At 40.8% G+C, this 24,572-nt stretch overlaps 1 protein-coding gene and 1 pseudogene across 3 annotated transcripts; one reads left to right on the top strand and one right to left on the bottom strand.

The window, feature by feature from the left end:
* Positions 1–5,923: 5,923 nt before the first annotated feature.
* Btf3l4 (basic transcription factor 3 like 4) lies at positions 5,924–24,257 on the bottom strand. 3 transcript variants are annotated; one of them, XM_090334845.1, is made up of 6 exons: positions 24,099–24,243; positions 19,917–19,983; positions 14,705–14,818; positions 10,562–10,763; positions 8,769–8,828; positions 5,924–7,643 (listed from the first exon to the last, which is right to left on the bottom strand). In XM_090334845.1, exons 2-6 carry the CDS (start codon positions 19,968–19,970, stop codon positions 7,597–7,599), a joined length of 477 nt encoding a protein of 158 aa, XP_090190971.1. In that variant the 5' UTR covers positions 19,971–19,983; positions 24,099–24,243; the 3' UTR covers positions 5,924–7,596. The 3 variants fall into 3 exon arrangements, with proteins under 3 accessions (XP_090190971.1, XP_090190969.1, XP_090190972.1); XM_090334843.1 differs by lacking the exon at positions 24,099–24,243 and adding an exon at positions 23,685–23,974; XM_090334846.1 differs by lacking the exon at positions 19,917–19,983 and having other exon boundaries at positions 24,099–24,257.
* LOC150061831 (mitochondrial import inner membrane translocase subunit Tim9 pseudogene) lies at positions 12,089–12,423 on the top strand (annotated as a pseudogene).
* Positions 24,258–24,572: the final 315 nt, after the last annotated feature.

Genomic DNA, 24,572 nt, shown 5'->3' on the forward strand with positions numbered 1-24,572 from the left:
AGGAGGCTGAGCTCTGAGGACTGAAGCCAGCCCAGGTAGGAAAATCTGTGAAACTCTTAATTCCAATTAAGCACCAAAAGATCAGGAAGTAGAGCTGTGGCTCAAGGAAGAACACAGCCTTGAGCATAAAAACGCAGGGACAGCACCCAGGCCCGGAACTGGGAAGAAAAAAAACAACACATATCGAGAAAAGAGACTTTTCTGGATCAGACACTATGAAATTAAACAGGACACACACACACACACACATTATACTACTTTAGTCAATTCTTCAGATGAGCCTTTAAATTTAAACATTAATATGGGAGAAGGCTGCATGAAATATTTTAATTCATTTGTACTTTAGTGTAAAGAGTTCTAAATTCTCACCCCCCCCCCCCCCACTTTGGGGCTTAACTCAATGCCTGGGCTCTGTCCCTGAGCTCAAGTCTAGCATTCTCCCACCTGAGCCACAGTGCCACTTCTGGCCTTTTCTGTTTATGTGGTACTGAAGAATTAAACACAGGCTTCATGAATTCATGCATGCTAGGCAAGCACTCTACCACGAAACCACATTCTCAGCAATATATATAGCGCGCGCGTGTGTGTGTGTGCGTGTGTGTGTGTGTGTGTGTGTGTGTGTGTGTGTGTTTTGTGCGTCAAGGGTCTTCAATTCGGCCTGGGCACTGCCATTGAGCTCTTCAGCTCAAGGCTATCACCCTACCCTGGAACCAAGCCCAACTTCCCATTTTCTAGAGGTTAATTGGATAAGTCTCAGGTCCTTTTGTCCTTTTGTGCCCGGGCTGGCTTTGAACCTTGATCCTCAGATCTCAGCCTCCAGAATAGCTAGGATTACAGGCATGAGCCACCGGTGCCCGGCCCAAATATATTCTTAAGAGTGGCTTGACCTCAGTCAGGGGTTTGGCCTTGTGGTAAGAGTGCTTGCCTAGCATGCACGAAGACCAGGGTTTGATTCCCTGGTACCACATACATAGAAAAAGTGGTGCTATGGCTCAAGCGGTAGAGCACTTGGCCTTGAGAAAGTCCAAGGATAATGCTCAGTTCCAGCCCCAGGACTGGCCAAAAATAATAAAATAAAATAAAATAAAAAGAGTGGCTTGACCTTAGTCGGTTTGATGGCCAGAAAGGGTGTGCATGAGCACTGGGGACCAGAGTGAAAGATGAGATGGAGGGTTCTGTGGAGACCAGATGGGTTTCCTGAACACAATTTTGCCAATTTTGCAGTGCATGTCCCTAGTACTGTGGCCACTGCCAAAGAATTCATTCATTGGAAGAGTGGTTATTCCAAGAATTTCAGAGAACAGTTTGCAAGGGTGTACAGTCTTTTGCACAGATTTTTAAGAACTACATTTCATCATCCTCTAGCTAGAAGCTGAAAGATAAGAGTCAAATCTAGCATTACAAGAGTAACTGACTAGAGCTAGGAGCATGGCCCAGTGCTTGATTCCTTAGTACCATATATACAGAAAAAAGCCAGAAGTGGTGTTGTGATTCAAGTGATAGATGCTAGCCTTGAGAAAGCCCAAGGACAGTGCCCAGACCCTGAGTTCTAGTCCCAGGACCAGCAAAAAAAAAAGCATAACGGACTAGGTCTGAGGACAGCCACAGACATACTGTCCCATTGTTGTTCTTTCCTCTTTGGCAGAGAAGATCAGGTCCTCTAGGCACCATTTTTATGAGACTTTGACAAGTTAGAAGGCAGATGATATAGTTGATGGAGGATTCAGAAAAACACATCCTGCTAAAACATGACTTCTTTCCTATGGAGGTTTGCATTCTTTTTGAAAGCTCAATTGTTCTTTCTTTTCTGAAGACTTCCAAGGAAAAGCTATTTACTCTTTTGTCTTTCCTTTTGTGTTGTTGTTGTTTTAGGGCTTGAACTCAACTCACGGTCTGGGCACATTGTCCTGGGCTTTTTTGCTCTAGTCTAGCACTTTTCCACTTGAGCCATAACCCCATTACTAGCTCTTTTGGTAGTTAAATAGGAGATAAGAGTCTCATAGACTTTCCTGCCTGGGCTGGCTTTGAGCTGCAATCCTCAGATCTCAGCCTCCTGAGTAGCTAGGACACTTGTATATATATTTTATCCCAAATGTAATTATATAGTCTCAAATAGTACTTACTATACTATTTTGTGTTGTCACCAGACAATTTCCCAGGCTTCCACACAACTTCACTTCCTTATACCTCTCCCTTTGGTTTATAAACCCCCTTAGGATAAATATGTCTTACCTAGAGAAAAGTGTTATTGTGAGCTGGACATAGAAGCATATGCCTGTAATCTCAGCACTTGGGAAGTGGAAGCAGAAAGATCAGGAGGTAGAGGCAGAAGGATTGAGAGTTGGAGAGTTGCCAGCCTGGGTTATAGTAAATTCAAGGCCGGCCTGACCTACAAAACAAAACCTTGTCTCAAGCAACCAAGGACAAAACTGTAATACAATAGTAGAATGTCTGCATGGCTTACTAATTTTTTCGACAGGTTTTCATTATATATTGCCAAGGATAACCTCAAATTGGCTATCTTCTTGCCTCAGCTTCTAAGGTGCTGGAGTTATAGACATGCACCAACATACACAGCCTAAAAGAAGTCTTTAGATTGCTCAAAGCTATTTGTAGCAGGAAAGTCCATGAGATTGCTTTTCCAACTAACCATCAAAGCGCTTGACTGGAGGCATGTCTCAAGGATGACAGCATCATATCTCAGCAAACAAGCTAAACTAGACCATAAAGCCCTGAGTTCAAGGCCCAGCACAGGCAGGCAGGCAGGCAGGCAGGCACACACCCACGCACACGTGCACACACCTCTTTCTTACTGAGCGTCTATTATGGACACATTTCATATATACTTGTTTTCTCCAAAAAATGTCAATCTCTACATGAGAAAACCTGAGTTTCAGTAAGATAAATCACGCAAGTTCCATAAATAGCAGTAGGGCTAAGATTTGCACATAGGACCAGAATTCTTAGCTTTTTCCATAACACCATACTACCATCATGCCTTGGCTGAGAGAAAGTGAAGAAAGAATGACATTGTTCAAAAACAAATGCACTCATTACCTGAATTATGAAATAGTAACACTTCTGTACAACACTTTTCTCTGTCTTCCTTCCTCCCAATCCCCCTCCCCCTTCTCAAATTCAGGGCCTGGGCACTGTCCTTGAGCTTTCTCAAGGCTAGTACTCTACCACTTGAACCACAGCACCATTTCTACCTTTTTCTGTGTATGTGCTACGAAGGACTCATTCATGCATGCTAGGGAAGCACTACTCTACCATTAGGCCACACTTGAGGCCTTAATAGTAACAAATTATATTTAAAATAACGGTCTTCATGGATTACCTTCATTTAAAATTAATTGAAGTTAAGTGACAATGAACTTTTCAAAGCAATCCTATTCAGTAATTTTTTTCTCAGTGCTGGAGACTGAACCCAGGGCCTCACATGTACTTGGCCCGATTGGGAAATTCTTTTAGAGGACATTTAAGTGTCCTCTATTTATTTGCATCAACAGTCTCTCAAGAATGATAGCTGTTCAAGAATTTTGGGGGTGTGGGTGCTCATTCTGAGGCTTGAATTCAGGGCCTGGGTGTACTCCCTTGGGTTTTTCTGCTCACAAGTCATGCCTCACCATTTAAGCCATGCCACTACTTCCAGATTTTTCCTGGTTAGAAATGAATGTCTCAAAGACTATTATTTAGGCTGGCTTCAAATCACCATCCTCAGATTTCAGCTCGGAGTAGATAGAATTATGTGCAATAGAGCACAAGTTTCACTAGCCAGTCAGCAATCTAGGGTCAGAAAAGGACAGCTAAGGCCGGGAGTTTGGCCTAGTAGTAGTGCTTGCCTAGTATGCACAAAGACCCAGGTACCACATACATAGAAAATAAAAAAGCCAGAAATGGTGCTATGGCTCAAGTGGTAGAGCTCTAGCCTTGAGAAAGCCCAAGGACAGTGCTCAGGCCCTGAGCCCACGCCCAGGACTGGCAAAAAAAAAAAAAAAAGAAAAGAAAAAGACAGCTAAGCTGGGTGTGGTGGCTCACGCCTGTAATCCTAGCTACTCAGGAGGCTGTGATCTGAGGATCTTGGTTCAAAGTCAGCCTAGGTACTACAAAGCTGTGAGAGTCTTATCTCCAATTAATTATTAGACAATGGAAAGTGGAGATGTGGCTCAAGGGTAGGGTGATAGCCTTGAGCTGAAGAGCTCAGGGACAAAGCCCCGGCCCAGAGTTCAAGCCCCACAACTCAACAAAAAAAAAAAAAAGAAAAAAGAAAAAAGAGAAGGGTTAGGTGAGGCGTCAGTGGCTCACGCCTGTAATCCTAGCTACTCAGAAGGCTGAGATTTGAGGATCGTAGTTGGAAGCCAGCCCAGGCAGAAAAGCACTCATGAGATTCTTTTCTCCAATTAATCACTCAAAAACTACAAGTGGCTCTGTGGCTCAAGTGGTAGAATGGTAGCCTTGAGCACAAAGTGGCTCAGAAACAGTGCCCAGGCCCTGAGTTTAAGCCACAAAATTGGCAAGAAAAAAAAATCCCTTTACATTCTGTAGGATGTTTCTTTTTATATGTATTTTTATATTTTCATGTAGTATAATTTATCATTTGATGTTGCCTGTACTTATTTGAATATCATAGACAATGATTTTCAAATTTAAGTCATGAAGCTTCCCTTTATAGTTTTTGGGCTATTTTGAGATTATGGTATAAAGCTAGGAGTACAACTTCATTCTTTTTTTTTTTGTGGGTCATGGGACTTTAACTCTGGGCCTGGATGCTGTCCCTAAGCTCTGCAGCTTAAGACTACCACCCTACCCTTGAGCCAAGCCCCACTTCCCGTTTTCTAGAGGTTAACTGGAGATAAGAGTCTCAGGTCCTTTTGTGCCAAGACTGGTTTTGAATCTTGATCCTCAGATCTCAGTCTCCTGAGTAGCTAGGATTATAGGCTTGAGCCACCTCACCTGGTCAGCTTCACTCTTTTATAGTAGATACTGTTTTTTCAGTAATATTTCTTAAAGTCTTATCCTACTGAAAGGTTGTAATACTCTTATTGAAAAGCATTTCACCATATATTTGAGGTTTACTTCTGGGTTCTCTGTCGTTTCATTGATTTACACATTTCTTCACGGTAGTACTTTTGATTTGTTTTTGATTTAGCTTGGTAGTAATCAGCTTTGAAATCAGTCTAAAATTTTATTTTTCCACAGTTTTGGCTATTTGGGTCTCTTAAGGTTCTCTTAAGGGAAGGCGTAAACCCTGCCAACAATCCGTCATTCGGATTACATCCTAGGATTACAGTAAACTTGTACATCACCTTTGATAGTGTTGACATGTTACCAATATTCAGCTTTCCAGTTCAGTAAAACAGCATTTCTTTCTATTCCCCTACGTCCTGTTTAATTTCTTTTCATGGTGTCTGATATAGGAAAGTCTTTTTTCTAGATATGTGGTCTTCCCTCCCCCTCATCACCCCAGTTCTGGGCCTTAAAGCTGTCTTGAACTTTTGTGTTCAAAGCTAGTGCTTTATCACCAGACCTACAACACAGCTCCACTTTTAGCTTTTTGTGGTTAATTAATTGTGGACTTTCCTGCCCAGGCTGGCATCAACCTGTGATTCTCAGATCTCAAACTCCTGAGAAACTAAGGTTATAGGCATGAGCTACCAGCACGCAGGCCTTGACTAGTTCTTATTTGTTCCTAACATTTGAAGTGGTCCACCCTAATATTCTCTGCAACACAATGTGCCCCTTTGGGGTAGTTGGAGGAAAAGACTTTTTAACTATTATAAACCATATGTAGTTACTAACAAGAGATGAGACATTATTTCAAATAATTATTGCACTAAAATTCACTGGTGGGAAATAAAAGATAAACACAAAAGAAGGAAAGTCTATAGACAATAAGAAAAGCACAAGAGGAAATACTGGCCTCCTTTGTACTGTTATTTTTATTACTATTATTTTATTAAGTCCATATATTAAATAAAACATAACAGGAAAATCAACAAATTTATAAAATAGAATTTGAGGTGTTTAGATGAAAAAGAAAAAACCTCCATGAGAACTATGCCTTCATGTCTATAGATTTCTCATGTTTCTGGTCTTGAACTTTAGATATCAAGTAAAGGTATCTACCTTGAAACAAAAGCTGGAATGCTGTAAGGTTAAGCTGTAGTTAGTATAGTAATGGGCCAGAAAAATGCTAGATTTTCTAAATCTTATCCTAAAATATTGAATAAATGCAGATATGCAAAATGCAAGCTTTTAGCAAATAGCAAGACGGAAACTTGAGTGAATGAATGTAACTTATTTCCAAGACCTTTAAAAGGTGAAGAAAAATAAATACTGTGTTTTACAGAGCTCCCCCTCCAAAGCATTATAAGCATGCAGAGGGTGTTGTGAGGAGTTACAATAATAATAAGATCTAACCCAGAGGTAGGTTCAAGGCCAAGAGTAGGAGTGTTGAAGGAATCCTCTTGAGGCCAGTACCATGTTACAGAATGCCCATTTGTGCTAGAGGATGAGTCTATGACCTATTTTTTTCTTATTTAAAAGGACATTCCAAATGGCAACGTTGCTGAAAAAGAGGCATTCTTGCACCTGCTACTGAGAACAGCTAGGATACAGGATATGGCTGGCATGAATGTTTTTAGCAAGCACATGCTAAAAAAGAAAGAAAAAGTACATGCTATTTTAGTTTGAAATCTACCAAACTGTAACATTGAGTGGGAAATAAAAAGCTGAAGATGGAATTGGTGTTCCTCAAGATGAGGGAACAAAATCTTACAAAAAGAGGTACGAGGCACTCACTTAACTCTATTTGGAGAACATCCCTCTCAGGCTAGACAGAAGATGAGGAAGAATATTAATTACCAAAGGCTGATTAGGCTACTTAAAGACCAAAAGAAGAGGGAAATAGGGAAATAGACTATCAGGAAGAAAGCTAGTAAAAGAAGTTCTTCTGGGTCTGACTAGGTAAAGTGAACTTAAGGCAATGACACTAAAGATACCCTACTTGTTACTTCAGCTACAAGCAGATGGCAAAATGCCTCCAGACATTTAAACCCAGAAAAATGCATAAAACTATGATAGCTAACCAGGATTATAAAACCAGACCTCCAATGATAAAAAAAAAATCTCTTTAGATCTGAAGTCAAATATTCATTTTTCATTAATTCTGTGCATTATTGGGGAAAAAAAAGGTAACAAATGGAAAGATTTGTTTTATTTCTACCAGGGAAGGAGAGGATAAATAGAACTGTTTTCCAATTTGCTCTCCACTGTGAACACACATACCACACGCATACATTTACAGACATACACCAAAGATAACCCCCCCACACAAAAAAAGAAGAATCTAAAACCAAAACACCCTCAAACTGCACCACTACTTCATATTTTGACCAAAAGTATAGATCCTGGAAGTGCAAAATGCAAAATCAAATGACCAAAAAAATGCTGAATAAACAGCATCGTTAATATACAAAATATTTATATTACTGTACTAGTAATGTGATGTTCTCCATGTCTGTAAAACTTTGGAACCACATAGCTGATTTGTTAAATCTAGTCCATGCCAGCTTCCAAAAACCAGAAAAGATTTTAGTTTGCTTCATTCTTTGATGCTTCATCAAAATTTTCTACAAGATCTGGCAAAAAAGAAAGAATAAAAAGCAAATGATTCAAAGAAAAATGAAAAAGTATATGTTAAAATCTAAATTTTAACCCCCATAAACAAAATTATTACAATTAAGATTAGCCAAATTAGAACAAGGCCAAAATGCACTGATACCATTTTATTAATATTAATTCATTTATCTGGTTAATTTAAAACAGTAGTCTTAGAAATGCTTATTGTTTTAAAAATCTAAACAAAGGTAAATCCAATTTTTATATGTCAATTTATAATTCCTACAAAAATTTTTAAATGACTGCATATTTTTAATGACAGTGATTTCAATTTAACAAATATAAGCAATACAACCTTATGTGCCAATTGCTGGTTCTAAGTTCTAAATGAGAGGATTAGATCCTCTCCATACCACTGTAAATCAATTTAAATTAAGAACTCACAATCAACAAAATTCTAAAAGTTCTTTATGAAATGAGATTGAAAGGATGTTAAAAAAACAAATCTTAAGACTAAGCCAGGTGCCAGTGGCTCATGCCTGTAATCCTAGTTACTAAGGAAGCTGAGATCTGAAGATGATGGTTTGAAGCCAGCCCAGGTAAGAAAGTCTGTGAGACTCTTATCTCCAATTAGCCACCAAAAAGCCAGAAGTGGAGCTCAACTAGTAGAGCACTAGTATAGAGTACAAAAGCTCAGGGACAGCACCCAGAGCCTAAGTTCAAGCCCCAGAAATGGTAACAAAAGGAAAAAAAATTAAGACTAAAGAAATCTCATAGTTGTTTTTATGAATTACTTTTTAAAACAAGAAACGATTAAGATTCATTAAATGGATTCAACATTTTTCTTGTAAAAATAATATAGTTGTAATATATGAAATATAGAAATATATTTATAATCTGTAGATGTTACATTATAAAAACAGGTAATAATATATTATTGGATTTCAACTTTCTGTCAAGAGTATGAGGTTGACCAGTGCATATTATGAATTAAATCCACAAAAGAAACACAAATTCTCCGTAACTCTATTAAATCTCCCATTTATTTTTCATCAGCCTTCCAGTTAAAAATGCCGTGCTTAACTGAAAAAAAAAACAAAAAACCCCAAACAAAACAAAACAAGAAGAATAGGAATGCTATTTACCTGGAACATCATCATCTTCTTCATCGATGTCTTCTGGTTTTGGTGCTTTGCTATCCAACACTACAAAAAAGTGTTTCAATATTAATCATGGAATATTAAGACCTTTATAGAACACTTGTAATTTTTTTTTTTTTTTTGGCCAGTCCTGGGGCTTGAACTCAGGGCCTCAAGGCTGGTGCTCTACCACTTGAGCCAAGGCACAACTTCTGGCTTTGTGTGTGTGTGTGTGTGTGTGTGTGTGTCATGTGTATTGAACTCAGCCTGGGCGCTATCCTGAGCTCTTCAACTCAAGGCTACGCCACCCTACCCCTGGTCCTGGGTGTTGTCTCTGAGCTCTTCAGCTTGAGCCCTACCCTTGAGTCAAGCTCCACTTCCCATTTTCTAGAGGTTAACTGGAGATAAGTCTCAGGTCCTTTTGTGCCCAGGCTGGCTTTTGAACCTTTATCCTCAGATCTCAGCCTCCTGAGTAGCTAGGATTACAGGTGTGAGCCACTACATCCAGCTTTCCTGGCTTCTTCTGTGTATATGGTACCAAGGAATCCAACCCAGGTCTTGGTGCATACTAGGCAAGCACTCTACCACTAGGCCACACTTATTCTTGTTTACATGCCACATAGCTGATCAGAAAATGTTAAGTACTGGTCAGTCTAAAATCTACTTTTGTTATTCTTAGATATACACTAAATATAGTGGCAAATGCTAAGCAAAAGTAAATGTTATAGGCAAAGTGGAATAATTTAGGTAATCTGAAATAATTATAATGGCCATATTATCCAAATAAAAATATTCATGAGTTTTTCATTTTTTTTTTTGGCCCCTTTCTCTTTCTGGCCCCGCTCGCTCCAGCCCGGCTAGGCCCCCTTTCTAGCTCAGGCCCCGCTCGCTCCGGCCCCGCTCGCTCGCTCTGGCCCGGCTAGGCCCTCTTTCTAGCTCAGGCCCCGCTCGCTCCGGCCCGGCCCTGCTCCTGGCTTGCTCTGGCCCCGCTCGCTCCGGCCCGGGTCGCTCCCGCATGCTCCTGGCCCCGCTCGCTCCGGCCCTGGCTTGCTCTGGCCCGGCTCGCTCCGGCCCGGCCAGCTCTCGCTTGCTCCTGGCTCTGCTCGCTCCGGCCCCTTCTCGCTCTGGCCCCGCTCGCTCCGGCCTCGCTGGCTCCGCCCCGCTCGCTCCGGCCACCACTCGGTTGGGCTTTTTGTTCACTTCAGCTCAGCTCGCTTCTTTCGCTCTCTGTCGCCGTCGCAGTCTTGTCTCTGCCACTTTTCCGGTTTGGTTGTGTCTCGTCTCTGCCACTTCCGGCTTGGTTGTGTATGTGGGATACCGAGGAATCGAACCCGGGTCTTTGTGCATGCTAGTCAAGCACTTTAACCGCTAGGTCAAACTCCCGGGCCCGAGTTTTTCATTTTTTTAATGTAGCATGAACACTGAAATATGAGTCTCTTTGATTTTTAGAGGCAAAAGACCTATTTGACTAAGATTATCCTGGAAATTCAGAACTTGTGATTATTAATGATTTTTATCTAAGTATTCCATAGGCCACTCTATACATTTATTAAGGAAACAAATTTGAAATTTTATAAAGCATACAATTTTATAAATATTATGAAACATACAATTGTTATTATGGACAATAATTACAAATAAAGGCAAGTCCCCTTACTTTCAGCTGAGGATTGGTAGAGCCTTGTATATGCAAACCCTAGCACTATTAAAAAAAAAAAAAAAAAGGAATGGGGCATCTTTTAAATTAAGTTACTTGATTAAAGTGAAGAAGAAAATGGGTACTAAATTACAAGACTTACCTTGCCGTGGGAACTGTTCTGCTAACTTTCTAAGACTTGTTAAGCTGTCAGCCCCAAGCTGACTTAATATTCCGGGAAGCATTTCTGTGATTGGTTTGGCTTCTGCATGACCAGTAATTGCAAAGGTGTTAGCAGAGAGTGAAGCTTGGACTTTGGGGTTGTTGAAATGAATAACTGTCCCATCATCTTTAATCATGTTCACCTATAAAAAAAAATCACAAAATTAAAAAAAATGTACTTCATATGCCAATTATAACTCAACTAGTAACCAAACCATACCTTTTTCTTTTCTTTTTTTCCAGTTGGTCTTGGAGCTTGAACTGAGGACCTGGCCACTCTCCCTGAGCTTTTTCACTCAAAGCTAGCGGTCTACCACTTTGAGCTACAGCACCACTTCTGGGTTTTTTGGTGATTTACTGGAGATAAAGAGTCTCATAGACTTGCGGGGGGTGACACAGTGGCTCATGCCTATTATCCTAGCTACTCAGGAGGCTGGAATCTGAGGATCAAGGTTCAAAACTAGCCTGGGCACTAAAGTCTGTGAGACTCTTATCTCCAATTAACCTCTAGAAAATGGGGAATGGGGGTTGGCTCAAGGGTAGGGTGGTAGCCTTGACCTGAAGTGCTCAGGGACAGTGCCCAGGCTGAGTTCAAGCCCCATGACCCACCAAAAAAAAAAAAAAAAGTCTCATAAACTTTCTTGCTTGGACTGGCTTTGAACCTTCAGAGCTCAGCCTCTTGTACAGCTAGGATTGAATAGGGTGAGCCACCAATGCCTAGCTTAAAATAGCATCTTCTGGGGCTAGGAATTTGGTCTAGTGGTAGAGTGCTTGCCTAGCATGCACAAAGACCAGGATTCGATTCCTTAGTACTACATACATAGAAAAAAAGCCAGAAGTGATGCTGTGTCTCAAGTGGTATAACTCTAGCATTGAGAAAGCCCAAGGACAGTGCTCAGGCTCTGAGCTCAAGCCCAGGACTGGCAAAAACAAAAACAAAAGAAAATACAGTATCTTCTAAAAAGCTATTTACACAATTATGATTTTCTCCTTACTAGTCATGGAATGTTGTTTTTTGTTTTGTTTTCCCCGGTCCTGGGGCTTGAATTCAGGGCCTGGGCACTGGCACTGGCCTTGAGTTTTCTCTACCACTTGAGCCACAGCACTTGTGGCTTTTTGTAGGCAACTGTGGTACTGAGGAATCTAACCTCATGCATACTAGGTAAATACTCTACCACTAGGCCATGCTCCTGGCTCCTAGTCATGGGATCTTAAAGTAACGATTAGTTAACTAGTGGATATGGCTGGAAAAAGACCCTAGCAATAGAATTTAACAGTGTAAATGACACAAATTATTAGGATGGTCAAAACTACAAAATTGAATTATAGAATCTACATTTTAGATCACGGCACCCACGTGTTCACAGGCGTTGCCACTCCCCAACTGCAGACCAGAGGCTGATGCGAGTGCTTTGTGATTAAGTAAGAAATCAGGCCTGGTTGGAGACTCTCAAGTTTGAAAGGCTGGACAACTTCATTTCCAGAACAGAAAGGAAACGCATGCATCAGAAAAGGTGACTAATAAACATCAAAAGAATATGGCTGCACAAATGCCAGAATCTAAGCAGATAAAACAGTTTAACAAATTCTTGGGAACCTATAGTAAATTTACAGAGACCTGCTTTTTGGACTGTGTTAAAGACTTCACAACAAAATCAATAAAACCTGAAGAGATCACCTGTTCAGAACACTGCTTACAGAAATATTTAAAATGATACAAAGAATATCCATGAGATTTCAGGAATACACATTCAGCAGAATGAAGCCCTAGCAGCCAAAGCAGGACTCCTGGGCCAGCCATGACAGTGAAGTCCTGATGGATGGACTTCAATGAAACACTGCTGAAAGCCGTTGCACTGGAAATGGGAATTCATCTCGTAGAATCCTCTGAAAGCAGTAAGCACCCTGTCAAGACATCTTTCATGGCTACTTGACAAATGGAAACCACTAGAGAGACAAACTCACTGTTCCCCAGGAATTATCAAAATAGAAGGTCATTGGTCAGTAAAATTAGTAAGATGCAACACTTGTTGAGGCCTTAAGATTCATGGCTTGGTCACTTTGATTAGAAAAATAAACCATTGTTTCTTAAAAAAAAAAAATCTACATTTTAAATTCAGACTTCTACAGGAAATAAGGTCATATTTAACTGATTATCTACCAAAAACTAGCCATTTTCATACTCAATTTACACTAACAAAATCAGTACAATTACCACTTAGTGGAATAGCATTACTTGAGGGACAGATTTCAAATCTATTGAAACATTAAAATCTGTAAGTAAAAATGTCTCAAATCCAATACTTGAGGCAATTTTCACCAACAAGTGCACAAAATAATTTTTGTGTGTGTGTGTGAGGGTTACTGGAGCTTGAACTCAGGGCTTTGGTGCTGTCCCTATATTTACTCAAGGCTGGTACTCTACCACTTGAGCCACAGCTCCACTTCTGGCTTTTTTTTTTTGGTGGTTAAACTATTTTCCTAGCCTTTGGTTTATTTAAGGCTGGCCTTGAACTCTATAACCCAGGCAGTTCTTGAACTCTCAAACCTCCTGATGCTAAGATTACAGGTATGTACCACTATACCCAAATTATGTGGTTTTTAAAAAATCCAAATCCCCACTAAGCAAGCTAGCTGTAATTTTGAAAATTAATAGATGTCTTAAAATCAAGTTTTATTTTTACTCCTTATATGTGATAGCACTTACATAATTATGAGAAAATTCCTTTTTCATTGACTTCATGTATCTTGGTTGAAAAGAAAGTCCATGAGACTCAAAAAGTTAGAAGTAGAGTTGAGGCCCAAGTGGAGAACACTAGCCTTGAGGACAAAAACCCAGAAACAGGAAACAGGGACCATGCACTGAGTCCAAACCTCAGGGCCATCATCAGAAAACAAGACAGAAACAGAGAAAGAGAGAGAGAGAGAGAGAGAGAGAGAGAGAGAGAGAGAGAGAGAGAGAGAGAGAAGGGGGGGCTCTAGAAAGGTGAGCTTAGAATTAAAAAAATAAGGTCAGGAACTTGGCCTAGTGGTTAAAGTGCTTGCCTAGCAAGCACGAAGACCCGGGTTCGATTCCTTGGTACCACATATATAGAAAAAAGCTGGAAGTGGTGCTGAGGCTCAAGTGGTAGAGTTCTAGCCTTGAGAAACTCCAAGGACAGTGCTCAGGCCCTGAGCTCAAGCCCAGGACTGGCAAAAAAAAAAAAAAAAAGAAAAAAGAATTAAAAAAATAAAAGCTGGGCGTGGTGGCTCACACCTGTAATCCTAGCTACAGATCTCAGGAGGCTGAGGATCATGGTTCAAAGCCAGCATGGGCACTATAAGTCCATGAGACTCTTATCTCCAACACCCAGGCCCAGAGTTCAAGCCCCATGACTGACAAAAAAAAAAAAAAAATCCCAAAACCTACTGTGACAGTTTTGCTCAAGTGGTAGAATATCAGTTTTAAGTGAAAAAGAATAGCATAGCACCTAGGCCTTGAATTCAAGCCCCAGTACTGACTCTAATATGTATATATTGAAGAAATTCTTAAGTTTACCTCTTTATTATTAGAAAAAGTATCTCGCCAGTACCATATCTCTATTCTCAGCACTCAAGAGGCAGAGGCAGGCCAGTCTGCTCTAAGATGCCTACCACGACTCTTATCTTTAAAGAGTCAGGGATGCATGAAATGCTAGCTATTTGTGAAGCTGAGACCTGGAGGATGCTGGTTGAAGACATACAAGGGAGTAGAGACTGGAGGATCCCAGAGACAACATGTCCAATTAACTAGCAAAATGACACACTGGAGCTGTGGCTCAAATGTTAGTGCTAGCTATGAGCAAGAAAACCGAGTAAGAGTTTAAAGCCTCAAGTTCAAACCCTATTGCTGGAATCAAAACAAACAGGGAAAAGAAAAATTCTATTTTACACTGAAATTCAGTAATTAGTTTTATTATATGCAAATAACTGAGTCTAAAATATATAAAAATCATTATTTACTAAAATAATTTTATTTTATCCTGGTATTTTACTTTTGGAAAGTCTAGACATTACCTGTCTATGTGCTATTTGTCCATAAATTTAAGTTTTAAAATGATCATACCTCTTCAATACCAGCTATATTATTCACAGCCAGTTTTTTTAGAGAACTTTGAAGCTTTTTGTCATCAGCTGTAGCTGTCCTATGTACCACCTTCTTCTTTCTGCGAGCCGTACCCTGAAAAATAACCAGATGTCAGTATACCTAGCAACTGACAATAGCAATTACATCTTTCTATTATCATATGATCTTAAAACTCACATTAAACAAAAAGGAACAAAATAGTAAAAATTACTAAAATAAAGAACTTAAATAGAAATAATATAGTAATAATAATTAGTAAAAATGAATTACTAGTAATAATAATCAATAAATAATAATTAAGACTGTTCAGAGATGTCTTTTAGCCTAAACCAGATTTTTCAAGATCAGGTCTTGCTATTTCTTATTCTTATTTATATACACCCTTTTGTCATTTCTATATATTATGTTTCAAAATATTGTTAACTAATAAAAATTTATTTTATAACTTCAGAACAATTTAGTGAACTTTATAACAATTTTAAAACAGTAATTTTTTTCTTAAAATCTTTACCAAGCTTTGCCAATACAGTCTGAGGCCTTAACACCTTTTTTATGTTTTTTGCTGGTCCTGGGACTTGAACACTGACTGGCCTGGGCATTGTCCCTGAGCTTCTTTGCTCAAGACCACCACCCTATCCCTGGAGGTGGGCCTTATCCCCGAGCTCTTCAGCTCTACCTTCCCCTTCAGCCACAGGGCCACTTCCAGTTTTCTAGTGGCTAACTGGAGATAAGAATCTCATGGACTTTAGTGCCTGGGATAGCTCTGAACCATGATCCTTAGACCTCAGCCTCCTGAGTAACTAGGATTACAGGCCTGAGCCACTGTGCCCAGCCAGCTAAACTCTTAAGAATTATAATATACTGAGGATTAGATCACTACTATATAAGAATTCTATAATGCTTATAGGAATGAAGAACTATACAGTTCTTAACCTGTAGTAACAGAGAAAGGTCAATACATACATAAACAAGTTAGATCATTTCAAACAAGATAAAAGCTATGAAAAAGCAAAAATAGACCGTAGTAACTTAGAGTACCTGGGTAGGAGCAAAGCATTACTTTATTAAAATGTCCAGGCAAATATCCTCTGAAAAGGTGACATGAATTGAGACCCACATCTAAGTGAAGAGTGATCCAAGCAAAATGACACAAGACTGAACTTGTCCTTTCTAGAGAAAAGTGAGCCAATATGGCTACAGGAGAGCAAACAGTAAGTAAAGAAAAATAAAATCAGAAAAATAGGCAAGGGCCAGATGGTGTAGCCTAAAATACCATGGACAGAAGTTGGAATTTTATTCTAATTGCAACAGGAAGACATTCAATGGTTCCAGGCATGGGAATGACTTATTTATGACTAAGGTTGCCAAGTAAATCAATGAGACTATAATGACAGTAGTCAGAATGTTCCTGTAACAGTCCTGGGGAGAGACAGCAGTGTAGCAGTAGAGAGAATGAGGGTCAGACTGTAACAGAGACAACATTTCTGATGAATTAGATGCAGAACACAAAGAAGAGAAGAATCTAGGATGCTTAGGTTTTAGGCCTGAGCAAACAGGATGAAAATTATATTATTTACTTTTATTTTTTCCAGTCCTGGGGCTTGAACTCAGGGCCTAGGCATTGTCCCTGAGCTTCTTCTGCTCAGGGCCAGCACTCTACCACTTAAGCCACAGTACCACTTTTGGCTTTTTCTGTTTATGTGGTACTAAGGACTAGAACCCAGGGCTTGATGCATACTAGGCAAGCAATCTACCATTAAGCCACCTTCCCCAAATTATATTACTTGTTAAGGTAGGAAGAGTTGCCAGGCATTAGTGGCTGACACTTGTAGCTACTCGAGAGGCTAAGATCTGAGTACTGTGGTTTAAAGTCAGCCTGGGCAGGAAAAGTCTATAAAATGCTGATCTCCAATTAACTACATAAAACCAGAAGTAGAACTGTGGCTGAAGTGGTAGAGCAGTAGTCTTGAGCACCAAAAGCTTAGGTATAGCACCAAAGTCCAGAGTTCAAACCTAAGAACCAGCAAAAGGAAAAAAAAAAAGACAGGAAACATTTATTTCTATATTGATCCTTTGGAACGCCAAATAATTTTTCATTGAAAAAACTATTCAAATTGGACGAAATTCCTAAGCCAATTTAAACAAAATGTAACTGAAAACAGACCTGAGATACTATCAAAAGCAGTTTAAATTTGAGGGGTTAAATTTTTCCGAAGCTAAGAGGAATAGGAACAGGCATTTCAGTCTGAATAGCGCCTACAGCGGTCCTCAGGGACCTGGCCTTACAGAAAGGAAACCTGGGCTACAGTTTCAACAACTCCAGTGGGAGAAAAGAACTCTGACATTAGGGATTGTGATGATATCCGGCAGCTAAAGGATCACTATTTTGATAGATGGTTATTTGTGAAGCATTCCTGATTCAAGGACAGCTCTGTTGCTTGCTTCCTCACTCAGTTATGAGCCTCAGGTATCTAAAATTCAGCTTGTCTAAAGGTCATCAGTCTACCAACCTTATGTTGTAATAGCTGGCAGTAACCCCATATACCCACTTTCTTAAAAGCAGAAGTCGAGAGGTCATCCCAGAGTCTTCTTGCTGCCCTTCATCTCCCAGATCCCTCAATCATTAAGTCATACCACTTTCAACCCCTAAATTTGTGTCCCATATAACACAGAAATAGATTCTACACTGTTCCCAATTAAACTTTAATTCCACCTTCCAAACTGCTAGAAGTGGCCTTTCTAAAACGGTGCCACTCCCTTCTTCAAGTATTTCAGTAGCTACCTACTATATATACAATAAAATCACCCGTTCCTTAGTGTGGCATATAAAACTGATAGACTCATAAACTACCTGGTCATCTCATTTCCTATATTCTCTATTGGTTAAAACCTCTAAACTTTGGCCAGATGCTGGTGGCTCATGCCTATAAATCTTAGCTACTCAGGAGGCTGAAATGTGAGGGTTGTCATTCAAAGCCAACCTGTACAAGAATGTCTGTGAGATTCAAATTTTCAATTAGTCACCAAAAAAATGAAACCACAGCTCCATTTGTGGTAGCCTTGAGCACAAAGCTCAAGGACAGCACCCCGGTCCTGAGTTTAAGTCCTAGGACCCCTCCCCCCTCCACAAAAAACTCTAAAACTCTAGTTGTACTAACTAAAGCAAGCTATTCCATTAAGTACCATGTATTTCAGTACTCTTGTGCTTTGGCATGTGTACACGTGACGGTCCTCATTTTTTTTTTTGCTGGTCCTGGGGGCTTGAACTCAGGGTCTGAGTTGTCCCTGAGCTACTATTCTACCACCTGAGCCACAGCACTACTTTGGGCTTTTTCTGTTTATATGGTATTGAGAATCAGGCCCAGGGCTTTGTGTATGCTACACAAATGCCCTACCACTAAGCCACATTCCCAGCCCCAACAATCCTTTTATCCTAACTTATGAACCTTTTTACCTGTGTTGTTGCTTTTCTGTTGCTTTTTTTTAAATATATTTTTTATTGTAATTAATAGAAAGGGTTACATGATATTTGCCAGATAAATGGTGCCTTAATTCCCACACATTGATACCCTTTCACATGTCATGGTCCCCATTTCTGTTGCTTTTTTTATGCTTGTTCTGGACTTGAACACCTAGCCTGGGTGCTGTCCCTGAGCTCTTGAGCTCAAGGCTACCACTTCAGCTTTCTGGTAGTTAACTGTAGCTAAGAGACTGGCTTAAATTTAGACTCGAAGATCTCAGTGTCCAGAATTGCTAGATTACAGGCATAACCTACCAGTACCAGACAAGCAATACGTTTTTGTTTACCCTTTAAATCCCAGCTTGCCTTCTGCAAGGCAAAAGCACCTGGTAGTTCTTTATAAATCACAATTCCTAACTGTAACTGTAAATGTCCCTTTTCTAAGCTGAGCTCTGTCAGAGCAGGAGATCTTATTTATCAACTATTTGATCAATTACAGTAGATCAAGGAAAGTATCAATCACTAATTTAAAATATGAAATCATGATGTACTGCATCAAGCCCTTCCAGGAAATTCAACCTATGGTTCTTGAATATGCCTAGTGTTTTAATTGGCATATTACTTTATGCTTGATGCTACGAAGTGACTGCCATGGTAATGAGTATGCTAATAATACTCTAGAGTTATATATAACTGTATCATTATGAAAGGAGAGGGTATTAGTCTGCTCTTACCTTCCCTCTCCTGTCCCCCTTCCTGTCACCTGAGCTCTGGTTATTATCAATGTAAATAACACAGAGATCCTGATACAGTTTCCTATCTACTCATCTTCAGATTGAAAGTAGGTATGGCTCTCTTTTTCTTTGTAAACACTGTACTGGGCAAAGACAAGGGTAAAGTATTTTCCTTAAGCCTAGGGCCACTTCAAGGAATGAGAAAGTTCATGTTCTTTTTTTGGGGTGGTGGTGGTGGTGGTCTGTGTAGGGCTTGAATTCAGGGCCTTGGCACTGTCTTTGAGCTCTTTTGCTCAAGGCTAGTTCTTCACCACTTTGAACCACAACTCTACTTCTGGTTTTCTGGTGGTTAAATGGAGTTAAGTCTCATAGACTTTCCTGCCTGGTCTGGCTTCAAACTGTAATTCTCAGACTCCTGAGTAGCTAGGATTACAGGGGTAAGCCACTAGCACCCAGCTCATTTTCATAGTCACCAATACAGAACAGGTAGGAATTGTGAAAACATTAACAAACTATATACCAGTTAAATATCTCTAAACTCCCAATAAAGCTATCTGCACTGTAGGAGCATCCAGTCAAGATGAGGTAACTGTAGTACCTGACATGCCCTGTAGATGAGTATAAAATTGTAGACAGCACTTATAAAACATATACCCCATGCCAGAAATCATAATTATTAGTTTTTAGAAGCATCTTTTAGGATTATTTCTATTTTACAGATGAAAAGTGGAAGCTCAGCAAAATTGGGCAATTTGTTCAGTCATGGAACATGTTGATTCAAAGGATATTGGGATTCAAAGGTGGTTATTGCCACTGCACCATTGGAGATAACATTCTTGTTATGTTTAGCTCTCGACAAGATAATTTTCAAATTGGAATGTGGTTGGATCTTAATTATTGAAAAGATATTTATACTTTCAATGACCACAAATCCAAAATAGTAATACTACCTGATAATCATACATTCTCCTGTCAAGTTTTCTTATACCACACTCACCTTGCCCCCTATCCGGACCTGAGCCTGAAGTTTGGCTAACTTTTCTTGATTCATGCTGTTGATAAATCTAGGGGGGGAAAAATAGATTTGTTAAAGTCACCATTTAACCAGAAATTGAAAAACCGTTTATGTAAACAGTACTTCCTGCTTACTGAACTTCCCATATACATTAACATCATTATCATATTAATAATCTCCATATTCTTAACACATATTAATAATTTGTTCTAGTTTCCTAAACCTGAGATTTAATTTTATAATAAAGAAGTCAAATTCACGAACAGAAAAGAGCGTTTTGAATGCTTGCCTAGCATGGGCAAGACCCTGAGTTCTGAGTACAATCCCCAGCACTATTTAAAAATAAAAGCAAGTTGAGCACTAATGGCTCACACCTGTAATCCTAGCTATTCAGGAGGCTGAGATCTGAGGATCAGGATTCAAAGCCAGCTTACAGAGGAAAGTCCATGAGACCCTTATCTCTAATTAACCACCAGAAAACTGGAAGTGGTGTTGTGGCTCAGAGTGGTAGAGCGCTAGCCTTGAGCTGAAGAGCTCAGGGACAGAGCCCAGGCCCAAAGTCCAAGTCCCATGACTGACCACACACACACACACACACACACACACACACACACACACACACACACACACACACGTCAAAATCATCTATTTGAAGTCTTCCCTTTTTAACTATAAATCAGTTCTTCAGCATTAAGTAAAACCTAACCAATTATGAAATCTGTTAGCGCACCACTTTCTTCTCCTTAAGACTTTTATGCAGAGAACTTTTGCTAAATATTATTAGCAAAACTCTTTAAGTAGGTAATTTTCTTCCTAATAATACTCTGTATTTTTTATAAACCATAAAGTTGTTTAAAAAATTTAAAAAGGGGGGCCGGGAGTTTGGCCTAGTGGTTAAAGTGCTTGCCTAGCATGCATGAAGACCCGGGTTCGATTCCTCGGTACCACATATAGAAAAAAGCCAGAAGTGGTGCTGAGGCTCAAGTGGTAGAGCTCTAGCCTTGAGAAAGTCCAAGGACAGTGCTCAGGCCCTGAGCTCAAGCCCAGGACTGGCCAAAAAAAAAAAAAAAAGAAAGAAAAAAAAATTAAAAAGGGGGAAAAAACCAGGCTGGGCAAATAAGAAACTCAAAAATAGGCCATGTAAAGGTTAAGAGATGAAATAGTCACGTCCTTTATTCAAGGTCAGATGATTTAATAATGGGAAAATAGTAACCAATTTCCACTCATTCAGTGCTTCTGCAGCACTGTAGACTTTATTAAATACCTCGTATTTATATACTAGGTCACACTTGATAAGATATTCTTACATTTAGGGTAAAATGTTTAACTGTACAATTTAACAAAATACATTTTGACTACATGAATACTAAGTGACTGCAGAAGATTCTTAAAACTGCTTGATTTTGAAGATTTTAAGAACATTATAAAATTACAAATTCTAGCCTACACAAATAATATTGCTACAAAGGAAATATATGTTTATAATGGGGCAGAGCATTCCACACTATATAAACAAATGAAAGCCTTATTTTAAGTCTTGTTTAACTTGTTCCGCAGCTTAATAGGTCATTACTGAAATGTGGAGGGAATGCCGTTATTAAATCTTTTTGTCCAGGTCTCTAACTCCTCTCACATTGTTCCTCACAAAAAGATTGTTCTCAACATCCATGTATACATTTGCTTAAAGGCTAACTTTAAATTTAGGCTTAAAGGCTAACTTTAGTTTCCAAATGACATTTGTAACCTTACTCTTTGCCCAACATTACACGACAGTGTGCAAGCAGCTTTTATGGAACTGTGTACAATCCAAAACAGAGTCTTCCATGTGAGTCAACTTAGCTCTGCCACAGACTTAACACTTGCTGATGTAAACCTTAATTTTGACACCCAGATATTTACAGAAAATAACTAGTACTGATTTTTCTCAAGGAAAAACCAGGGGCCATGAAGATAAAGTGCTTAAGGAATTTCTTGCAAAAAGGGAGTCAAGTGAAAATATTACAACTAAACACAGGACTCTTTTGCATTTTGAAGTAACAATCCTCAAGAGATGCGATGGGGAAGTCAAGACTTGTGTAAAATGAAAGCAAGAACAAAAATCAATGTGTAGATGGAAGAATAAATTCTACTGCAGGTGGTTAAGAAGACAGACTGGAAAAATCTTATTTCAGAGGAATACCAAAGAGAAATGTAATTTTAGGGAAGTAAGAAGCTCAAGGCAGAAAGGGAGGAAGAAATAAGCTATTTTATTAGTAAACTGGGATAAATAGTAAATTAAGATGCTGGGCACGGTGGCTCACACCTGTAATCTTAGCTACTGCGGAGGCTGAGATCTGAGGATCGAGGTTCTCAAAGCCAGCCCGGGCATGAAAGTCCGTGAGATTCTTATCTTCAATCAACCACCTGAAAACCGGAAGGGGCACTGTGGTTCAAGGGGTAGGGCGGTAACCTTGGGCTGAAGAGCTTAAGGCCCGGAGTTCAAGTCCCATGACCGAGGGGGGAAAAAAAAAAGACTTAGACTTAATCTAGGAGAAATGTCAAGTTCAGAATCTGCAGCAGACCTCAACAATCACATGGTTTAATATCCTAGTATTCAATCTTTATTGTATCTGTAACTTATGTTTTATATGTGATGCCATCTTAAATATCTGCTAGCCACAGCAGTCTATGAGTTATAAACAATTTACCTCTATCTCAACAAAAATGAGAGGGCTGGAGGTGTGGCACAAGTGGTAGGGTGACTGCCTAGTCCAGACCCCAGCAGTGGAAAAAAAAAAAAAACTTAAAAAAAATAAATTTAGGGCCGGGAGTTTGGCCTAGTGGTTAAAGTGCTTGCCTAGCACGCATGAAGACCCGGGTTCGATTCCTCGGTACCACATACATAGAAAAAAGCCGGAAGTGGTGCTGAGGCTCAAGTGGTAGACCTCTAGCCTTGAGAAAGTCCAAGGACAGTGCTCAGGCCCTGAGCTCAAGCCCAGGACTGGCAAATAAAATAAAATAAATTTTAAAAAATCAGCAAAGCGTCTGAAGGCCAGTTTGTTTTTTTATGACCCAAATGGAGAAGTAATTTCCTAAGGCTACATGATTCATTGGATTCCTAGGGGACTCAAGAAAAAGTAGAGTGAAGTTAATCAATACTTGATGATTTCGAGTGCCTGAATTCCAAGCATTATGGCACTTCCACATACATCATGTTTACACAATTAAAAAAAAAAACTTTTAGTCACTTTTTTAATTATGGGAGGTTTCTCTAAGAGAAACACAGTCTGTGGAATCCGGAAGTCCAAGGTTCTACCACTTCAGGCTTCAAAACAAAGTATATTACTTGTTTGGATTTGTGTTCCTCCCACATTAGTTAAGGGCGGCAACATCACAGACTTCCCAGAGTTGCTCTGAAGGTTAAGGGCCAGACGGTACAGCTCGGGTGCGGCTCAGAGATACTTTCCAGTTGGCAACATAGTTACTAGTCCTGACTGAGGGGGGGGGGGAGACAGCTGAGATACAGTGGAAGAACGTGGGAACGGAAGTTGAAACCGCCATTCACTAGCTGTGTAACACATTGACCAGTCGGGTCAACCACCCGGCCGTGTGCTGGGGTTTCTAAGGATGGGCTCAGTTCTCCAGAAGGCGAGCCGGCATGGAAACCAACACTGCCCGAAGTAGATGAAGAGCGCAGACACCGAGCCACGGGTCCCCTAGGGCCTGGGCAGGGAGGCTGTTAGTGGTGGGTGGGGAGACTGTAGTGCTAACCTCAGTTTCCCAATCTGTAGACCGGAAGGATCAAATCGGATGATCCCAGAACGGGCGTCTAAAGCTCAAAGCTTCTGACATTGTTGCTGTGGTTGAAGGAGGAGGAGGAGCGGGACGGCGGGGGTGGGTGGGGTGGGGACCGGATCTTGGCTGGGGTCACAGCCTGGGTCCCCGGGTTCGCCTCCACACAGGTGCGGTGGTCACGGGGACCTTCCCTTCGGTGCCGACCCCCAGCTGCGCCGCCGGTAACCGACTGGCCGAGCCGGCCGCCTCCGCCCCCGCTCCCCGCGCCGCGGCGGAAGTGGCAGCCTGAGCGGTTGGCGGGTGTCGAAAGAAGAGGGCGTGGGGGGGGGAGGGAGAGACCGTGCGCAGCGGCCTATGGCCGTGGAGCGGCGGGACCGCCGGGGGTCTCACCTGAAACAGGGAGAGAGGGTCCTCCAACACCGGCACGCGGCTAGAAAAGAGCAAGATGGCTGCCTCACCCAAGACAGAGAAAGACAGCGGCGGTGGCGGCGGCGGCGGCGGCGGGAGCTGGAGCTGGAGCGGGGACCCACGTGACGCGGCGGCTCCGCCTCCCCCTCGGGGTGGCCTATACCGGGTGCGCGCCACCCAACTACAAGGCCCAGCCTGCTCTGCGCACCCCAATATTTCTATTGGCGGCGGGGGCCGAGGGCGCGCGCGGCCTGCGGGCTTCAAGCGTTCCATTGTGTCGGCCCTGAATTTCTGGAGGAGGGCGCCCTTGTGGACGTTTGGGGTGCGTGTGCTCTGGATTCGGATGTCTTTGCTCCCTGTGTACTCAGTAGCTAACTGCGGGGGTTCACACCAATCGGAGGAGAAAAGATGGGACGTTTCAACTAGTATGTAGTCGAGGGAGGAAGAAAAAGAAAA

The sequence above is a fragment of the Megascapheus bottae genome, chromosome 6, assembly GCF_031878675.1.
Source record: "Megascapheus bottae isolate mThoBot1 chromosome 6, mThoBot2.hap1, whole genome shotgun sequence".
In the NCBI taxonomy this organism is placed as follows: Eukaryota; Metazoa; Chordata; class Mammalia; order Rodentia; family Geomyidae; genus Megascapheus; species Megascapheus bottae.

What these genes read in the sequence shown, in the direction of transcription:
- Btf3l4 (XM_090334845.1), bottom strand. Translation starts at nt 19,970, where the DNA reads ATGAATCAAGAAAAGTTAGCCAAACTTCAGGCTCAGGTCCGGATAGGG. An exon ending in AGGTCCGGATAGGGGGCAAG is followed by an intron (nt 14,819 to 19,916) that starts GTGAGTGTGGTA and finishes GTTATTTTTCAG; the next exon opens with GGTACGGCTCGCAGAAAGAA. An exon ending in AGAACAGTTCCCACGGCAAG is followed by an intron (nt 8,829 to 10,561) that starts GTAAGTCTTGTA and finishes ACTTTTTTGTAG; the next exon opens with TGTTGGATAGCAAAGCACCA.